The 21,241-nt window shown below is 42.6% G+C and overlaps 1 protein-coding gene across 2 annotated transcripts; it reads right to left on the minus strand.

Moving 5' to 3' along the window:
• Window positions 1–114: 114 nt before the first annotated feature.
• LOC110089775 (zinc finger protein RFP) lies at window positions 115–21,183 on the minus strand. Of its 2 annotated transcripts, none has more exons than XM_078388382.1 (7): window positions 15,753–21,183; window positions 12,834–12,929; window positions 10,466–10,696; window positions 9,593–9,615; window positions 7,128–7,246; window positions 4,935–4,967; window positions 115–2,174 (listed from the first exon to the last, which is right to left on the minus strand). In XM_078388382.1, exons 1-7 carry the CDS (start codon window positions 16,176–16,178, stop codon window positions 1,567–1,569), a joined length of 1,536 nt encoding a protein of 511 aa, XP_078244508.1. In that variant the 5' UTR covers window positions 16,179–21,183; the 3' UTR covers window positions 115–1,566. The 2 variants fall into 2 exon arrangements, with proteins under 2 accessions (XP_078244508.1, XP_072844691.2); XM_072988590.2 differs by having other exon boundaries at window positions 7,128–7,249.
• Window positions 21,184–21,241: the final 58 nt, after the last annotated feature.

The following is a 21,241-nucleotide window of genomic DNA, read 5'->3' on the forward strand; positions in this document are numbered from 1 at the left end:
TTGTGGCCCCTGCTGGTCTTTCCCTCACAAAGGGTCATGTCACATTTTCTTCACACTGCTACCAGTGGATTACCTCAGTCCACAGTATAAATGACGTTTGTCCGAACGCTTGACTTGTGAACAGAAACGGAACTTATTTATTGAAGTGAAGCAGATTGAATAATCACAGAAGTTTCTCAGATACACATTATACATAAGTGAATCATCAACAATCCTCTCAGTATATACAGTGGTGTCCCGCATGACAATGATAATCCCTTCTGTCAAAATCGCTGTACAACGAAATCGTCATGCAAAAAAAACCAAAAACACACCATTGGAATGCATTGAAAACCGGTTAGTGCGTTCCAATGGGGAAATACCTCATTGTCCAGCGAAGATCGCCCATAGAGAACCGCCGATCAGCTGTTTAAAATCGGTGTCTTCCGCAGCTTCTGTCCGGAAAACAGCCATTTTGCGAAGGGAGGGAAGCCATTTTGCGGAGCCAGAAAAAACATTGATTTGCAAACAAATGGTTCGTGAAGCAAGGGCCTAATCAAGGTAAAGCAAAAAAACCCATAGGAACCATGGTTTTTCGATCGCAATAGCGATTGCAAAAAAGTCATCGTCAAGCAATTTCGTCGTCATATGGGGTCGTCGTAATGAGGGGTACCACTGTACTTTTCTCTTGCTATATCATTACCACCTTCTCTACCTATTTTCCTAACCAGCTCTATCTCTCAGTATCTGTTCCCCCCACCCCAACTAACCAGCTCTATCTGACTCCTCCTTCTCCCGCCAAGCCTCATGTAGCTGCTGACTCCGCCTCTCCAGGCCTTTCATAGGTTAATGCAAATCAGCTCCTGAATATGAATGGCATGAGTGATGTGGATGATCTCCACAGTACAAGATGCTTGTTCAACTCAAAATTGTAGAAGTCATCCTAAAATTAAATGCTGGTACTGAATAAGAGCTGAGATTAGGTAAGATATTTTCTGCTCTGTTCTATGAAGAAAGCGTTCACGGAAATATATTATGCAAAGAAGGCAGATTGTAAAAATGAACACCTGCATATGCAGAAATGCTAATTATACACAAGTTGAGCAAACTTCCTTATTTCAAGGGTAAGCTTCTCCATATTTTGGGGGGATCAATTCAAGCCCAGCCTGACCCACATCAACCCACACAAATGGCAAAATGCACAGCATGTTTATTTGTTTGAGGGAAATACACAAGTTAGCTTTCTTGAGCTTAGTGATTTTTCCTAAAATAGCACATTATCCAGCAAGTAACAACAATTTATTCATGCTTGATTGAGGTCAGGGCTCTATTGGGAAAAGAGTGTGTATTCTTATATTTTTTGGGGGGGAGGAGGGGACAGTGAATCTTAACAGCAAAGTCAGTCGGGGTGGTGTGAAAGGAATAAAAAAAATGAGTTGCGGATGTGATATCTTTTCAAAAAATACAGAGGGGAGATTTTTGACATGCAGTAAAAAGGGCTGCTGTCTCTTAAAGAACTAATTGAAAAAAGGAGGAAAGGAATCTGGGAAAGGGAGGGAGGAAAGCAGATACCCCCCCCATCTTAGTTCATATTGTTTTCTGAGAGGGGAGGGCGTCCATAAGCCTCTTTAGGGCAGGATTCTTGACCAGTTTAGATTTCCTCCGAGGTCGGCTTGAGTCCCTTAAGGTGAGGAAGGTTTTTCCCCAAACACCAAAAAAGGGGAGAAAGGTCTCCCCAGTGAAAGAGGCTCCAGATATAGTGTAGAGATGGGATTGTGTATCAGCATCATAAAAGGACACCTGTCCCACATCACATTTCAGGGACACCCGGATCCTCCTCGGCTTCCCACTCAGGGAGACAAAAGATTGGGGAGGATCACTGGAGCCCACATCGTTGCAACTTTTCCATTTCCCTGCAGCCCAGATTCCTTCCTTAGTATTCAGACCAACATGGCCTTTCCTCCATACAGACTTCCTGGCCACCCCCACAGCCCAATTTCCCCCACTTTCCACCGTGACTTCCCAGTAATGTCTGCCTGCAGTAAATCCCTCCTGTCCCAGCACAAAAGGAGAAAAGTTGAATCTCTCAGGATGGTCTTCCACATCTTGCCATCTGAATTCGTGTCTCACACTTTTGCAATCCTCAGACAGGGCGAGGCGGGGGCTTGCTGTCTTTGGATCCAGGGTGACATTTGCTATTTGGGGACAAAAAAAAAAGAGACAAGGAGCAGAAGAGAAGGTGGGGACAAGGAGGTGAGAGAAATACAGGTGTGTGAATGTTGTCATTAGCACACCACAGCAGGGTTCTTTTTACAAGGGGTTATTTTAAGCTTTTTCAACACATATAAGAAAAATATTCCATATAACAAAAATAAACAGGGGGAAAAAAAAACCTGGGGCCCCATAGAGGGTGACAAATTGACTTTAGCTTAGGTCCGTGGGACGTGGTGGCGCTGCGGGCTAAACCGCAGAAGCCTTTGTGTGCTGCAGGGTCAGAAGACCAGCAGTCGTAAGATCGAATCTACACGATGGAGTGAGCTCCCGTCGCTTTGTCCCACCTCCTCGCCAACCTAGCAGTTCAAAAGCATGTTAATACGAGTAGATAAATAGGTACCACCTCAGTGGGAAGGTAAACAGCGTTCTGGGTCTAAGTCACACTGGCCACGTGACAATGGAAACTGTCTTCGGACAAAATGCTGGCTCTACGGCTTGGAAACGGGGATGAGCACCGTCCCCTAGAGTCGAACACGACTGACTAAAATGTCAAGGGGAACCTTTACCTTAGGTCCAACCAGTGTCAATTCCTGGACAAGGCTGGCATCTGGGTTTGTTAGCTTGTTAGTGTCTGTTCTCCATTTCCTCACTGTCTTGTGTCACCTATTAGCAGTGAGCAGTTGTCTACATTTGTGTGAGTGTGTATTGTCTGTGGCTGAGTCCAGGCCTCCTCCTCAAAGTGTCTGAGAAGGAAGTATTATGGTCTAGAACGGGCTCTCGCTCTTTAATATGTGAATGAACTCAAGGGTGAGCAGTAAGTAAAAACACTGCGGTGTTATATCCGTTTCTCTTTGAGGCCTGTACTGTACTTGAGTCACTTTTCCTGAGTATCAACTGAATGGTGTGACCAATGTTCCCTCTCATTTTCTTTCCCGCTGATTTGGCAGCCTTGCTCCAGGTGCACAGGGCTTTGTGGGGGGCTTCATTTGAAATGAGAAGTAAACGAACCAGATGCCCGTGTGCCGTTCCAATAGAGCTTTGGGCGAGCACGCACGTGCACACCTTCGAGAGAACATTGGGTGTGAACCACAACATCTGGGGTCCCTTTCCACAGGAATCCTCTAATACGGGACGTGCCATCCTGCCCCAGTAATGCTCCTCTCTTCTCTCCACCTGCCCGTCAGGGAGTTTCCACAACTGACCATCGGTTTCCACAAAGCTAGTATCAGAAGAAACAACACAAAAGCGTCCGGGTCAGGACACTTCAACCTGCCAAGACATTCTGGCCCTGCTGAGGGATTGTGTGTGAAAGCATGAGAGTGGATGATGGGTGCATGTCAACCCACATCCCTCTCAGATAGCGTGAAAAGGGAATTCTCTTTCTGGGAGGGAGGGAGGGATGCCACTGCTCAGGTGACCCTCATTAAGGCCCTGTGGTTCTCTACACCGACACTATCACTTCCGCACTCTTGTTACATGGTTCACTTCAGCAGCAGCAGAAGACAAGGCCTGGCGTGTCAGGCGTTTACAACTCTGGGAAACCCTCTGGAATTTGATTTCCAAATCCCTAAATATATAGTTTATTACTATTACAAAATTTACTTATAAATTTCCCATTAGCCTTTTTCTTTTCCTTTCTTTTTAAAAAAGGAAAATGTCTAGATTAAAAAGAGAACCACAGCCAAGGAAACCATTTTAAAGCTATACCTGGGGCTGTTAGTATTAAAAAAAAAAAGCAGAAGGAAGGAACAACTCGTATCTCGAGAAAACTTAAAAGGAGCAGCATGAAGACTCAGTGGACATTTGTTACATTGTTCTGGGCCATCAAGTCAGAACCAACTTAGAGTAAACATAACAGGGCTTTCAGAGTGAGTGAGATATTTAAGGAGTGGTCTCACCAGTTCTAATCCCCCAGCGAGTTTCCATGGCTAATTGGGGATTTGAACCCTGGTCTACAGAGTCCTAGTCCATCACTCTATCCACTACACCACATTGGATTCAGTGCAGATGAGTCCAATTAATAATTGTTAATAATACAGTAAATAAATCTCTGTACCGTGTAGGCGTCCTTCAGTCTTGAGAGACCATGGTAACATGCTCTGAATAGAGGTCTTGGAACAGTGTCTAGTGTGGCTGAGAAGGCCACAGTGCCAAAATTTATTGTCCTCCCCTCACCTTTTGCCAATATCCTCTCCAAATGTTTATGTTTGAGTGTATGTGTGCGCGTGTTTAAGGTTAACCCAACGAAGGGCCTGACCAGACAAGGAAGTTAAGGCGGTCTCTTCACACTTACAAGGTTCTTATCTATCCTCCCACTTGGGACGATTGTTCCATTCACAATGGAGATGTTTACCTTCCTGTAAGAAAGGTCCACCCAAATGTTTGGCTTGTGGAGCTTTGTCTATCCTGCACCATCTTCACAGGCCAGGTGGCTGAGAACATTGACCCTGAGAGAGGCCCGGAAAGAGAAGACCAAAAGCAGGGCCTTCTCAGCAGTTGCTCCTCAGCTGTGGAATAAGCTCCTGCCTGAAATTCGCCTGACCCCTTCACTGGGAATTTTCAAAAGATCACTGAAAACTTGGCTTTTGAGACAGGAATTTATCACATCGTAACACTATGGTTGACTCAGCGTTTTTCAGTTATGCCACCTTGCCTTTAGATTAAATTACTTTTAATTTTTTTGTTATTTTAGTTATTTCATGTTGTTTGGTGTATATGTTGTGTTGCCATCAGAAACATACCTTTGTGCAATACAGGTCCAGTTAATAAAGCATCTGTGAAAGGAAAAAGTTATTTATTGTGAAAAATATATCCATAACATGTAGTTATTATAGTAACAAATCCATAAATATATCCATACAATGAGACCAAAGGAGGGCATAGAAGCAGTTCAGTTCATGTATGATCAAATAAACAAGTATTTCCAGCATAAAAGCTTTTATGCTAGCCCGGTTTAACATCTTTCCATCGGCCCTGCATTTTGGCTGCTTTTCCAAAATCCCTAAAGACAAAAGACTTTGCCTTTTCTGTCATTTGCTGCCTGACACCTTAGACCGTATTCTAGATGCCCAGCAAACCACTCCTATCGGATCATTTTTAGATCATTAGCTGATTCCCTTTTTGGATCCTTTCCTTGATCTTCTCCCTATTTTCTTCAGTGACCGCTGTGCTCCCCTCACTGTGGCTGTGGCAAACTACTTAACTGAAATTTTGAAACTTTGTTGTTGTTTAGTCGTTTAGCCGTGTCCGACTCTTCGTGACCCCATGGACCAGAGCACACCAGGCCATCCTGTCTTCCGCTGCCTCCCGGAGTTGGGTCAAGTTCATGTTGGTCGCTTTGATGACACTGTCCAACCATCTCATCCTCTGTCATCCCTTTCTCCTCTTGCCTTCACACTTTCCTAACATCAGGGTCTTTTCCAGGGAGTCTTCTCTTCTCATGAGATGGCCAAAGTATTGGAGCCTCAGCTTCAGGATCTGTCCTTCCAGTGAGCACTCAGGGTTGATTTCCTTTAGCATGGATAAGTTTGTTCTCCTTGCAGTCCAGGGGACTGTCAAGAGCCTCCTCCAGCACCACAATTCAAAAGCATCAATTCTTCGTGGTCAGCTTTATTTATGGTCCAGCTCTCACTTCCGTACATCACTACAGGAAAAAACATAGCTTTGACTATTCGGACTTTTGTTGGCAAGGTGATGTCTCTGCTTTTTAAGATGCTGTCGAGGTTTGTCATCGCTTTCCTCCCAAGAAACAGGCATCTTTTAATTTCGTGGCTGCTGTCACCATCTGCAGTGATCATGGAGCCCAAGAAAGTGAAATCTATCACTGCCTCCATATTTTCCCCTTCTATTTACTGTTGCCTTATAATGCTGAACTTTCCTTTACCCCACTTTCCGGGTAATATGTATTACTTCTCATTCATTTTGTACTTCATCATCAATGTTGATTGTGTCTATTTGCCCTGAGTTTTCCCCCCTGTTTATTTCCCTGTCCACACTGTTTAATGCCAATAAAGGTTTATAGTATCGAAAACAAGTATTTCCATGTATAGCAACAGGTGTCATGATGCAGGGTGAGAATTGCCCAATTTGAGTTTACAAAGTCTGTCAATGGGAACTAAGTTTTGTAAAACCTAGTGCCATCACCACTTTGATTAAATTTTTCAGATGTCAAATGCACATGTGTATTAATTTGATGTTGTGTTCCCTGAGCTTGATTGATATATTCTTAAGTACCGAATACACCCACAGTAACTAAAAGAGGTTTCTCCTCATGATAGTTTCACAGATCACTTTCCCAAGTCCTTTTCACTCTGTTTTAATATCATAAAATGCTAACGTAAGAACATCTTTGTGCATAAAAAGAGGAACAAATCAAGTATAATGGGGAAAGGGATCAAAACGATCGCAGGATTGCTTTGATCCCTTTCCCCCTCCTTTTGCTAAGCACCACAGGGCTTAGCATGAAAGGAGAAAGCAGGGATCAAACTGATCCTGCAGTGCTTTGATCCTGTTCCCCCTACACTTGTTAAGCCCCACTTAGATTTCTTAATTTTGGGTTAGAAAAATGGGGGCATCTTATACATGGTTGCATCTTATACGTGGAAAAATACAGTATGTGGAAGATATCAAATTATGAAGAAGACACTAAAACCTTCTGAAGGAGCTTCTCAAACTCGCTAAATGAGCAGCTGGTGAAAAGGACGCACACTTGTACATGCTGGAGGGAATACAACCACCCACATGGTGTTGGTTGTCTTTTTCATGGGGATCCGTATACTCCTCCTACTCCACAGCACAATGTCTGAGAATAGCCTTATTCTGCTCTATTCTGGGGACAAAACAAAGGGAAAAATGGGAGATTTTGTTGCTTCACTTGCAATTTATGATAGTTCCTTCAAGAATCAGCATCAGTCTTTGATAGTTTTCTACCTTACCTCTGAACTGCTGCATCATCTCAGCTAGAAAAATATTTTGATCACAGACATCCCAGACTTTCAACTTCAATTCAGGAGGGAAAGCCAGAGGATTCTGAAAAGTCTTCGTCTTCTCCTCACTGCTGATGAACACAAACAAGGTTACCTCATCACTCACAAAATCTAGCCCACAATTCCCTGGTAAAGGAAAACAAAAGAGCAGAGTGGATGATCAAAACAGCAGAGAGAAGCCTGAGGGCATTTTTGCGGTCCTCAAGACCACACCCTCGAGGCCTTTCAAGTTTAAAAAAAAAAGTCATTAAAACTCTTCCTCAATACAGTGGTGGCTTGGCGATGTTAATTCGTTCCAGTGAAATTGCTGCAGAGCAAAAACGTTGTCAAATAAAATAAAAAAAAAACATTGAAATGCATTGAAAACCGTTCAGTGTGTTCCAATGGGCTGAATACCTGCTCGTCCAGCGAAGATCCTACATATGGTGGCCATTTTGGTGCCTGTAAAGTGAGGAATCTGTCCTAGAAAACAAGGGGGGGCCATTTTCTTCAGCTGGTGGCCATTTTGAAACCCAACGACTAGCTGTTGGCTGATCATCATAAAGCGAAAATTGGTTCCCGAAGCAGGGAACCGATCATCACACAGCGAAAAAAAAAACATTTAAAACATTGTTTTGCGATCGCAAAAGTGATCACAAACACGTCAACGTAAAGCAGATTTGTCATAGAGCGGGGTAATCATCCAGCGGAGCACGACTGTAGTTGTTTATATCTGTAATTTTTACTAGGTGGGCAAGCAAGTAAAAGACTCCTACTCACCCAGCCAGTCGCTCATGCAATGAAGAAAAGCAATGATCAGACATCACAGTCTAGGCACTTCTTGTTTATATTTTTGAAATGGCTTATCTGGTTTTGAGGGGTTGTGATGGTGCAATCTGTGGTCGAAGCCGAGAGAAAAATCTGTACCCCAAGTGCCTTTAGATTAAAAAAGACTGAGTCTTTTATTGTGGCTCGTGATCAAAGTCAGGATTTGAAGGGCCAAAACAGTAGAAGCCTCACAACTTTCTGAGCTGAGAACCAGCTTGGTGTTTTGGCAGGAGTGCTGGCTAGGAATTATTTCAGGGGGCGCTCGTCATAAAAGATCTTTATTCCCCACCAAAGTCAAATCTACAGAAACAAATAATATCTTCATTACCAGTTCTGGGATAAAAGCAATAAATATGGGAAAGATAGTATAAAATCTGTTTTAAAAAGTACGTCCTAGCTCTAATCCTGTTTGTGTAGCTATGCTTGTGGAAGGCTGAAGATATCATCAGGAGAGGCTGATTTTTAGTAATTAAAAACTCAGTCCTACTGTTACGCAGGTCATCCAACTACCAAGTTATCTTGTTCACCGCATCGAACTTGGGGGAGCTGCAGGACAGGATGAGTCTTTAATTGCCTTAAATAACTGTTGCCAGATACATTACTGGCAGGGAGAGACTTTTGATAATTAAAGACTTCCTCCTTTCAGCCTGCTGCTCCCATAACCTAACAGTGTGAAACAGGTTTGGGAGTTGGAAAAGCAGCAAGGCAGAAGGTGGAAGATTTTAATTACTGAGAATCATTCCCTCCTGATGATATTGACAATCTATCATAGACCCTGCTGTAGGAACAGATTTCAACTCTCATATGGTGACCCAACATATGACATCATGATGGTTTATGCTTCTCTGTCCATTCCTTCATCTCTGTCCATTCCTTCATCTCTGCTGCCTTTGTGTGCCTTTTGTTCTGCGATGGAAACACCTCAAACAGTTTCTTTTTCTAGAGGCTGCCAGAAATTAGAAGAGAAAGAGGGCTCGTGTTGCTGTCTATAGCAAATGTTTCCTCGCACCTCCCTACTTTGATCCTGGAAAGGACGTAATTTTAATATAGAGAGGAGAGGAAAGGAAACATGGCCATTAACACAAGATAACTCAAATGCCTGCTCCCAAAGGTTTTCACATTGTACAGAAAAAGCTGGGCCTCTGAAATCAGCATAACACTTTGCCAGGTAATCTGCAGGCTGCATGATGCTTAAACCTGTTCCAGGCTTTCTGGGAAGATTTTATTAATCGTGTTGTTTTATAACATTCCCAAAGAAGTCATAAAATGTGATTGTTAGCTTTTATCAAACCACATCTGACTTCTGGCAACCCTTAGAATTAGTGATCCTTATAAGGTCCTCCCAATAACAGATAAACACATTTAAAACATACATGTTTGGAGATATTTACAAGCAACCTCATTACATTCCACTCTTAAGTGTTTCAAAAAGTTATAGTTGAACAAATTAGAAGAGGCCAGAGAGGAGCTTTTCCCAGGGTGGGATAACTGGGATGCTCATTGTTATACCCCTGTTTATACTTTTGTGATGCTGGAGACCTACATTATCTATACACAAAGGACCCTCTCAGTATTATTTAGTAATTGAAATAAGTGAATCTACTTACGTTTGCAAGATGCTTCGGACATCCTAGAGGGAAAAAGCAAGAAAAAAGAGAGGGCTCAGTGCCTTTCCCACATCAGTCTGCGGGGAGGCACCTTGGCCCTCCTTACTCCACTGTAAGCCTATTCCTTTCAGATGGAGAGATAAAATTTCCTACAAGAAGGGTTAAAGAAGACTTTGACTCACTCGGAAAGGTTACAAGTGAAGAGAGTGGGGAGGTATAGTGACTGAGTAGTAGTCAATGAGTAGCCAGTGACTAGATGGGTGAGAAATAAATAAATAAATAAATAAATAAATAAATAAATAAATAAATAAATAAATAAATAAATAAATAAAGAAAGAAAGAAAGAAAGAAAGAAAGAAAGAAAGAAAGAAAGAAAGAAAGAAAGAAAGAAATAATTCCGGGATGAAAGCTATGGTGGAAGTTACACAAGGCTTCTTTCCTAAGAAATATCATCATAAAAGCATATCCCTTTAAAATTGCGTGTGTGTGTGTGCGAGAGAGAGAGAGAGAGAGAGAGAGAGAGAGAGAAGAGAGAGATCAGTCAGAAGTGTTTCAGCTCTGAATCTGCGTAATAGAGAAGCACTTCTGGATAAGACTAGCTATCCCGATGCCTTTTTTCCAAGAGGAGCCAAACAGCTCTTTCTAGAAGACATAGGAGTGGGACCATAAATAGTGCTCACTCTGGAATCAAAGATCTGGTAGAGAAATGAAAATAAGTTTCCAGCATTATTCAGTCCAAATCCAGGGAAACACATGCTCCCTTTTTTACGCCAAACTGGATCCCTTGATTCCTTCTGTAGGTGGGGCCACAAAAAGTATTTCAGAACCAGCTTTTCCCTGGAGAGCAGCCTGGATTCCTTCTGTTGTTCATACCTGCAGGAGTTCACCTGGGGGCTGTTGGCACTTCTGGTCCATCGCCTGGATGAGACCTCCAAGAGAGGAGAGCTCTTCTGAGAGAATGGCCAGGTGCTCGTCCCTCTTCCTCACAATCTCCTTCTCCACTCCTTCCAGATGGGCCAGAAGAAGCTTCTCTTGTTCATTCAAAAAGGAGCTCATTTCTCTGAATTGTTCCTTCATCTTTTCCATCTCTGCCTTTGTCTCTTTCTGCAGTAGGAGGGTCAGAAAGGAGGGGGGGGGAGTAAGGCTTATAGCAAGGTCTGTCAATAGTGGATTCACCCGCTCAGACTCCAAAAGTAACAACAGGGTTTGGACCTATGATCCTCCAGATGTTCTTCTCCAGCTGCTCCCTTAACCTCTCAGTATTGATTATACTGGCCAAGACAAGTGGGATTTATAGTGCTCCCCCCCCCCCGCAAAAATAAAATCCCCAAGGAGATGTAAAGCTGCCCACCTGAATTGTCTAAATTGATTTAAAGGAATCTGGACATTTTCACAAATACCTTGGAAGTACAGTGATGCCTCAATTTACCAACTTAATCCATACTGGAATGGTGTTCGTAACTCAAAATGTTCGTAAGTCGAATCGGCATTTCCCATAGGAATGCTCTGAAAACCAATTAATCCATTCCGGCTGTTTTTTGTTCGTATGTAGAGGTGCCGTTTGTAAGTCGAAGCATTAGTTCCCATAGGAACTATTGCAAATCCAGTTAATCTGTCCTCTACCGCTAGGGGGATATATTTTTTTAACCTAAAATGACTTAGGTTAAAAAAGGGCAGGAAAGGAGGGAGGGAGGGAATGAACACCTTTTGAACAAAACACCTTTTGACCCAAGCACCTCAAACCAAGCACCTTTTAAACCAAGCAGATTTTAAATCAAACCAAGCACCTTTTAAGTCAAATTAAGCACCTTTTAAGCCAAGCAGGTTTTAAATCAAACCAAGCACCTTTTAACCCAAGAACCTTTTAAACCAAACCAAGCACCTTTTAAACCAAATTTTACATTTTAAAATTACAGTCCCAGGCAGTCCTAGGTCTCTCTCCACACTCTCTAACTGCTGGGGCGAACGAGGCACAGAGAAGCAGACTCTTCGCAACTGAAAATTCAACTTTCCCACTTTCCCTGCGCTTTTTTCCCCGTTCATAAGTCGAAGCTCTGTTCGCAAGTCAAAGCAAAATTTTGCGAATGGAGCCGTTTGTAAGTCAAAATGTTCGTAAGTAGGGGCATTCGTAAGTCGAGGCACTACTGTAGATAGACTCTCTTTTCCCAGAAGCCTTTATAAAGAAATCAGGTGGCCACCGACTAGGTATTTCTTGCTTTGGTGGAGTTGGATTTAGTGACCCATCTGGTCTGTTTCAACTCTGAAACTGCAGAGTTGGCAAAGTGAAATCTCTAGGTGGGACGTGGGCCCTCAGGGGGCTCAAAACATGGCCTTTAGTGCTCCTTTACTCCAAGCCCTTCTCACATCCTACCACTGGAAATATAATTTGTTTGTCTCAGAAGGCTCCAGTGTGTGTTTGTCTTTCTGTGTGTGTGTGCCAATAATTCTGCCATGTTTTGAAGACCTAGAATTTTGTCTCAAACACTCTGGAAATATGTTTTACTGTGAGGATAAAAGAAAGCCTTGAAAAAACTGAGAAATATACTTCAGAGTTGGGATGGAGGAATGGGGAGGGGAAAGTCCTCCAAGGTCCAGAGGCAGATATTTGGAGTTGCAGCAGCTCTGGAATTTGCCTACCCCCTAATATGGAAGGATTCAGTTATCTAATCTTCTTTCATTAACTGTTTTTAATTGATAATATGAAGCTATTCCAAATAATAAATGTTTTGTGAAGCGGGTCTGCTTCATGGTTCTGGATTCTGTATTCTATATTACATTCCCACAGTGGTGCCTCGCATAGCGATCGCTCCGTTTTATGGCGAAATCGCTTTGCGATTCTTTTTTTGTGATCGCAAAAGCGATCGCTTTGCGATGGCCCCTATGGGGAAAATTCGCTTTGTGATGATCGCGCGGAAGCGATCATCGCAAAGCCCCCGTTTTCGGCCAGCTGATCGGTGGTTCCAAAATGGCCGTCGTAAAAACAAAATGGCGACCACTGTTTTGCCTCACTTTAGAGGCACCGAAAATGGCCGCCCCTATGGAGGATCTTCGCATAAGGTCAGTTTTTAAGCCCATAGGATCACATTAAACACATTTTGATGCATTTCTATGGGCTTTTTAAAATCGCTTAGCGATGAAATCACTTAGCGACGTTTTTCCTGGAACGGATTAACGTCGCTAAGTAAGGCACCACTGTATTAGCTTAAGAGCTGCTTCCTTTTTTCATAGTCTTGATACTTACAAGTAAGTGTTGGCTTTTTCCTTCTGTTTCTGCTTTGTATGCTAGAATTTTTATTCTCTTCTCTTTGAGAAGCACCAGGTGATGACAGATCATATCCTAAATAGGGGGAAAATACATTTTTAGTTCAGAGGTAAAGAAGAATGAAAGAACATGCTTGCTCTTTGTGCATGGTGTGTATAAGGGCTCACTTTCGCCTTAGATAGCCCACTGCCCCTTAGATATGGGATTCTTCTGTAAATGTGGCACTATAGTCCCTTGTTTGTGGTGAGGTTGTCTCCATCCTGGTTGATGGACTTACCCATGTCCTTTAAAAATATTAATTAATTAATAAATTGTTTTGTTTTATTTTATTTTATTCGATTTTTATACTGTCCATCTGGCTGCCAGGCCACTCTGGGAAGTGTACAAACAAGAGACAACAACATAACAACAAATGTCCAATAACAACCATAAAATTAAGATAAAATAAAATTGCTTAAAAGGTGGGAAAACAACTACAAGAGAAGACCTAATAAAATAAAGAAAAGTAAAGTGTATGTGAGCCCCTTCATGGATTGCTGCCTTGTCGTGGCGAAGGGGCTTGAGTAATTCAGAGAAGCTATGGGCTATGCCGTGCAGGGACACCCAAGATGGACAGGACATAGTGGAGAGTTCTGATTAAATGCGATCCACCTGGAGCAGGAACTGGCAAGCCACTCCAGTATCTTTGCCAAGAAAACCCCATGGACAGAAAGGCTAAAGGACATGACGCTGGACGATGAGCACCTCAGCTCAAAAGGCATCCAATATACTACTGAGGAAGAGCAGCGGACAAGTACAAGTAGCCCTAGAGCTAATGAAGTGGTTGAGCCAAAGGCGAAAGGACACTCAGCTGCAGATGCACCTGGAAGTGAAAGGAAAGTCCGATGCTGAAATGAAAAATACTGCATAGGAACCTGGAATGTAAGATCTATGAGCCTTGGGAAGCTGGATGTGGTCAAACAGGAGATGGCAAGAATCAACATTGACATCCTGGGCATCAGTGAACTAAAATGGACAGGAATGGGCGAATTCAATTCAGATGATTATCATATCTACTATTGTGGGCAAGAAGCCCGTAGAAGGAATGGAGTAGCCTTCATAGTCAACAAAAGAGTGGGAAAAGCTGTACTGGGATACAGTCTCAAAAATGATAGAATGGTTTCAATATGAATCCAAGGGAGACCTTTCAACATCACAATAATCCAAGTTTATGCACCAACCACCAATCAGTCTACATCCCAGTCCCAAAGAAGGACAGTGCCAAAGAATGCTCCAACTACCGTACAATTGCACTCATTTCACACAAGGCTGTATATTGTCTCCCTGCTTATTTAATTTATATTTAGAACACATCATGCAAAAGGCAGGACTGGATGAATCCCAAACCGGAACTAAGATTGCCAGAAGAAATATCAACAACCTCAGATAGACAGATAATACCAGTCTGATGGCAGAAAGTGAGGAGGAATTGAAGAACCTTGTAATGAGGGTGAAAGAGGAGAGCCTAAAAACCGGTCTGAAGCTCAACATCAAAAAAACTAAGATCATGGCCACTGGTCCCATCACCTCCCGGGAAATAGAAGGGGAAGATATGGAGGCAGTGACACATTTTACTTTTTGGGGCTGCACGATCACTGCAGATGGTGACAGCAGCCACGAAATTAAAAGACGCCTGCTTCTTGGGAGGAAAGCGATGACAAACATAGACAGCATCTTAAAAAGCAGAGACATCACCTTGCCGACAAAGGGCCGCATAGTCAAAGCTCTGATTTTTCCACTGGTGATGCATGGAAGTGAGAGCTGGACCATAAAGAAGGCTGACTACCAAAGAATTAGTGCTTTTGAATTGTGGTGCTGGAGGAGACTCTTGAGAGTCCCCTGGACTGCAAGGAGAACAAACCTATCCATTTTGAAGGAAATCAACCCTGAGTGCTCACTGGAAGGACAGATCCTGGGCAATCCGTCTTAGGTGGTAGGGACCACAGACACTATCTGGGGTTCCATTGACAACATGAGGTCCAAGAGTACACCCAAGCTGCACACCTCATCCTTCATGGAAAAGTGACCCCCCCCCCAAAAAAGAGAGGGAAGTCCCCAGACCGCCAGCACTGGGAGCACCCACCCGCAGGATTTCCATCTTGTCCAGGTTCAGCCTAAGTCTGTTATCCTTCATCCACTGCAGTACGGTGTCCAGGCAGCGCACAAGGGACAAGACAACATCCACTGCAGAGGGATGGAAGGAGAGAAAGAACTGGGTGTGATCCACAGATTGGTGACACGAAGCTCCAAGACTCCTGATGAGCTTCTCCAGCGGTCTCATATATATGTTAAATAGCACTGGGGAGATAATTGACACCTGCAGGACTCCACAACTGAGAGTCCACGGAGTGGGCAACATCTCCACAAGCTGAACTCTTTGGGGACGGTCCTCCAGGAAGGCCTGACCACCAATCCCCAACCCAGAGAGCCTCCCCAAGAGGATACTGTGGTCGATGGTATCAAAGGCCACTGAAAGGTCGAGGAGGATCAACTGGAAAGTTCTGCCCCTATCAGACTCCCTCAGAAGGTCATCCTGTAGGGCGACCAACGCCATGTCCGTGCCATGACGTGCTCTGAACCCAAACTGAAATGGATCAAGGGCGTTTTGAAGCTACTCTTTTGTGTTTCAAAGGAAGGTCTCTCTCTCTCTCTTTCTACCCCCCCCCCCAAGTTCATAAGGAAAACTATGAAGTTGAAATCATGCCTTGCTTGGTTCTATGAATGTCTTAGAACTCAGAATCAACTGAACATTTCTTTTAACTATTTACAGATTAAAAAAACTACTATCAGGTCAGGAATCCGGGAGGATCCCCGGGGCTCCCACCCCAATTCATTCATTCCTGCAGGCGCTCTTGCTACCTTGTACTCCTGGACAACTTCCTCCAGAGGAACCACCTGGTGCTCTCGGTGCTCCTTCGACTTGTCACACACCACGCAGATGGGGGCTTCATCATCCTTGCAGAAGAGCTTCAGGGGCTCCTGGTGCTTCCCACAGGCTCCCCCCTTTCCCTCAGTGATCGTTTCCCCTTGAAAGCGAAGCCCCTTGGCGATCTCCACAAAGTTGGCCAGCTGCCGATTGGGGATCAGGTTCCTTCGGACTTTTTCTCTGCATTGGGGGCAGGACGCCTCTTCCCCCTCCGACCCCTCCCAGCAGTGAGTCAGGCAGGCTCGGCAGAAATTGTGCCCACATTCTGTGATCACTGGATCCTTGAAATAATCCAGGCAGATGGAGCAAGTGGCTTCCTCGCTGAGGTCCTGCAGGGATCTGCCCACAGCAGCGGCCATCTCGCGTCTCCCCAGGAAGTTAATTCCTGACTTTCACTTTCCCCGTCATTTAGAAAAGGGGGCGTTTCTATCCCAGCAAAAAGGTCAGAATGAAATCATCAGCCTGCAAAAAAGAGGCAAGTGTGTTTTGGGTGGGGAGGAAGGACAGCGAAGATGGCTTGTCTAAAGAGGCAGATACAGACAAGCAAACAAACGGAGAGTATGAATTACGGGAAGGAGCAATATATGTTCTCTAGAAAGTATTGTGGCTTCAGAGTAGTTTAAGACATGATAGAGGATTCAAATAATCTCTTTCTCTCGTCCAGGAAAAAAGCGTATCAAATACAAACGCAAAATTATAAAAATGATGGACAAAGAATGTCACACCTTCACGAGTCACTTTAATATGAGTTTTCATGGAGCAAATCCTGTTCCTCAGACACTAGAATAAGACCACATGTGTCTGGCACTGTGATCAGGTGTATAAAAAGGGACTTGTTGGTACTCGCTACCAACAGGCTAAAGAAGAAGAATTCTGGAGAACTGAGAAGCTTGCACACTTCCCTGGAATTTTAGCTGGTCTTCATAAAGGGATTATGTCTCCATAGAGTAGGTTTCTTTTCTTCTTCATAGGATGTCACCTAATCTGTACACCTAGTTTCCATGAGTTTTACCTTCCTTTGGAAATCTGGGTCAGTTTGTAGAGTTTGGGCACATTGACACAGCACGAAGACTATTTTAATAACTGAAATTTCACAGTTAAATGTATGATCAGAAAAAAAAAATCTGCAACCATGTTTCCAAACCCAAACTTAAGGATTTTTTCCCTGCAATTAGAAAACATATATCTTTTTAACCCAGTGCTTCTGCTGCCACAGAAGCTTAATTTCAGTGGGGGACAGGTAGTCTGCTAATTGAGACTTTTTAGAGGTCTTTCAAGCTGGACCACAAATAGAAGAACTGGGTTGGGGCCAGGCGTGCTTTGTCAGTCATGACTGGGACCAAGTTATCTTGATTCTTCTTTTCCTGGAGGTATCTTAATCAGCAATACCTGCCCACTTGCGCTCAATACTGTAATATCACTTTGTTGTTTCCAAACCTGCCTTTATTTTAATTTTAGGTATCTGCTCTACTCTTGCCCTAAAACTGTCCCAAAGCCACTCCCTTTTTAAATTTCTGAACTGACATAGCTCAGTATTTACTTCACAGTTTATTATCCAAGCAAAACGGACTGTCTTCATCAATAAAAATAAGGAAAACTTTGTCAATTTTGTCTGCATCCTACTGGGACATTAATGGCAACCGCCCCCCCCCAATTGACTTTCAGAATTATGAAAGTAAACTAAAAACACCCTTAGCAGTGCAGCACTGCTCTGATACAGTGCTAAACTTGAAATATGTTTATGTTTTTCAAAAACATAGAATAATATTTTTGGAGAAGACACAACAGGCACTCCCTTGTAGAGGATTGTCCCGGAGTAACGGCATTCCCACGGGAGGTGTTACTGTCCATGTCACTCATCTGTGGCCACCCCTTCACACACCAGAAAATGTGGGATGTGGCTGACTATTCAGTTCTACTGACACGCGCGAAGGTACTTTTGATGTGTGGAACCCCTTTGCAACATGGCTGTACCAAAAAGTCCGGAGGAAGGGGAGGGGAATGGACCCCGTGGGCGCATGCTCTTGGTCTATCCTGCCATGTGGAACAATTTAAGGATTGGAGATTTTTGCCGCCTAGCTGAGTTTCAGAAAGGTTTATTCTCTCAGCTCTGATCTAGCTAGCTGGGTTTTATTTTGGATCCATTTATCCAAATTCTCCTCCTGTGCATGTCAAGAGTCAGCTAACCCAGTATACATTGTTATGTATACTGTAATCCAAACATTTCCATCGTATGGTGACTGTAAAGAATTGGTCACCACCCAAGGGTGCATCATTAACAGCCCTGCTCAGGTTTTGCAAGTGAACATCACAGGTTATTTTATGAAGTCAATCCATCTCACATTAGTTCTCCCTCTTTTCCTACTTTGTTGTTTTCCTACTTTGTCAAGTCTTTTATAACCCTTAATAGGGTTTTTAAGTTATGTAAGGCGTTAATGGTTTACTATTGCAATTCCAGTGTGATTTACATTGCAACCCCACTGTGAGTTTCCATGGCAGAGTGAGGATTTTAAGCTTGGTTTCCTGAATCCTACTCTGAAACTCTATACACTACACTAGCTTTCATATTTTCTTATCACCTACCACTTCAACTGTTCAACTGTAATTCTCCTTTCCTGCATTCTTCTTCAACCGTCCTCACTTGTAATTTAAAGTCATATTGTTCTCTGGCAGCAATACGGTATCATGTGTGTATATCTTAATTTAGTGATATTTATTGATGTTTCCTCCTCAATTTTGAATACTTCATCTGTCTCTAGTTTATTATTTATGATGTGTTCTGCATTTAGAGATTGAACAGGTGAGATAAAAACAGCTTAGTCTCACACTTCTCCTGATACGAAACTGCTGTTTCACCATATGCTAACAAATATTTTGTTCATAGTGTTATCTGAACATCAGGATAATCAAATGTTGTGGCTTTCCCATTTCTTCCAGCACCCACATTCAAATGAAAGCAGCTTTCTTTCTGTTCTCTTTTCACATCCATACATACTGTGTTTCCCCGAAAATAAGAAAGGGTCTTATATTAATTTTTGCTCCAAAAAGCGCATTAGGGATTATTTTCAGGGGATGTTTTATTTTTTTCATGTACAACAATCTACATTTATTCAAATACAGTCCTGTTATCTTTTTCTGTTTGCTGCACAATGGTGGAGGGCGGGGTTTCACTCAACTAGGGCTTATTTTTGGGGTAGGGCTTATATTAGGAGCATCCTGAAAAATCATACTAGGGCTTATTTTGAGGGAAACAGGGTAGTAACTGGGAATACAGTAGTGTTGGCTTTGGTCTGCAGAGACATATTTTTAACCCTTGATAATATTTTCTAGTTCCTTCATTGCTCTCCTTCCAAGCCTCAAACATCTGACTTTTTTGAGTGAAGTTTTAATTTTAATTGATGATTGAACCATCAGTGATTGATACATAATGTATAACAATTTTAATTTCTTCACTGTCAACATTAAAGTCATGTAGTACTGATCATGAACTGTTAATATCAAGCATTACAGGAAAACTGATGAATCTAAACAATATTCATGATGAATTTAAAGTCCACATAGAGAACAGGTTTGCATTACTAAACTTGACTGATTGAACCAGAAGATCTGTGGAGTTGCAACCAGAGATATTATCAGGGAAGACACCAAAAAGACAATTTCTGTAGTAAAAAGAAAAGAAAACCTAGGTGTATGATGGGAGAAACAGGTAAAAGTGTAAAGGATGAACGAGAAGCCAAAGTAAAAGGAGATAAAAGTAGGGTCAAAACCCTGAATAAAGTTTTTCAGCAACTGTTATATATAGAGAAAGAGAACTGTTACAACAACCAGTGCAAAAAAATAGAGCATAACAATAGAGGAAAACCTGCAGTTCTAGAAAGTGAAGTGAGAGCTGCTTTGAAACCACTAGGAAGAAATAAATCACCAGGAATAGATGGGATACAGATAGAACTGTTTCAAGCCACAGAGACTGAATCTATTAAAATCCTAACAAGAAAATGTCAACGAATATGGAAAACAATGGCCCACTGACTGGAAACACTCAATATAAATTCCAGTCCCCAAGAAAGGAGATGCCAGATACTGCATTAATTATAGCATCATCGCTTCAGTTTCCCATGGAAGCCAAATGATGCTCAAGGATGTTTGCAACAAAAGCTTTCACCTTATAAGGAGTGAGAAATGCCTGATGTTCAAGTTGGATTCTAAAAAGAAAGAAGCACTTGAGATCCCATTGCAAATATCCATTGGCTACTGGAGAAGACCAAAGAATCTCAGGAGATCAGTCTATGCTTTATTGTTGTTGTTGTTTAGTTGTTAAGTTGTGTTCGACTCTTTGTGACCCCATCGACCAGAGTATGCCAGGCCTTCCTGTCTTTCACTGCCTCCTGGAGTTTGGTCAAAGTATGCTTTATAGATTACAGCGAATCCTTTGATTTTGTAGAGGATCATGAGATACTGATGCATAACTTGTATTATAGACCAGAAGCTACCATTAGGACAGAATGGTTTCTTATAGGAAAGCTGTCAGACAAGGATGCAATTTATCCTCATATCTATTCAATCTGTATACAGAACATGTACAGAAAGCCAGACTAGATTTAGATGAAGTAGCAGTGAAAATTGGTGAAAGAAACATCAATAATTTAAGATAGGCGGATGACCCCATCTTGCTGGCAGAAAGCAGCAATCATTTGAAACAACTGTCGGGGGAAAATGAAAGAAAGAAATGCCAGAGCACGAATGGAGCTGAACGTTAAGAAGTAAAAAAAAAGACTTGACTATAAAAGCTCTGCACAACTTTAGCATTCACGATGCAGAAATTGACATTGTTAAAGATTTTCTATACCTTGGTTCAGTCATCAATGCAAATGGAGACTGCAGCCAAGAAATCAGAAAACAACTGAGACTTGGAAGGGCAGCACTGAAAGAATAATAAAAGACCATCAAGGGTGTGTCACTGAAGACCAAAATCATCTCCTCTCTTGTGTTTCCAATCATCAAGTATGGCTGTGAAAGCTGGACAGTAAAAAGAGCTGAGAAGACAAAAATTGATTTATTTGAAATGTGGTGCTGGAAAACAGCAAAAAATTGAAATTGAGGCTGCCCTGCTTTGGGTACATCCTGAGAAGGCACAGTTACCTGGAAAATACGATAATGCTTGGAAAGGCAGCAGGAAAAGAGGAAGGCCAGATACGAGATGGACTGATTCCCTAGAGTTGAGGGGGAAAGTTAAGGACAGGACAGGATTTTGGAGACCAATCATTTATAGGTATCTCACAAGTCAGACTTGATAGCCCATAACAGCAACAGGATTAATAATACTGTATTATGTTCAGTTGGGGTCTGCACAGTTTTCCCCTTTGCCCCCTGGAGCCCTGTATCTATCTCACTGATTCTGGGTTGCAAACTCAGCAGCTGAAAC

Source organism: Pogona vitticeps, chromosome 2, assembly GCF_051106095.1.
Source record: "Pogona vitticeps strain Pit_001003342236 chromosome 2, PviZW2.1, whole genome shotgun sequence".
Taxonomy (NCBI): Eukaryota; Metazoa; Chordata; class Lepidosauria; order Squamata; family Agamidae; genus Pogona; species Pogona vitticeps.

Bases quoted from the DNA above. Each gene is read 5' to 3' on its own strand.
- LOC110089775 (XM_072988590.2), bottom strand. From the start codon at position 16,178: ATGGCCGCTGCTGTGGGCAGATCCCTGCAGGACCTCAGCGAGGAAGCC. The intron at 10,697-12,833 runs GTAAGTATCAAG...CTCCTACTGCAG, and splicing joins GAAAAAGCCAACACTTACTT to AAAGAGACAAAGGCAGAGAT. The intron at 7,250-9,592 runs GTAAGTAGATTC...TGTGTTCATCAG, and splicing joins GTCCGAAGCATCTTGCAAAC to CAGTGAGGAGAAGACGAAGA.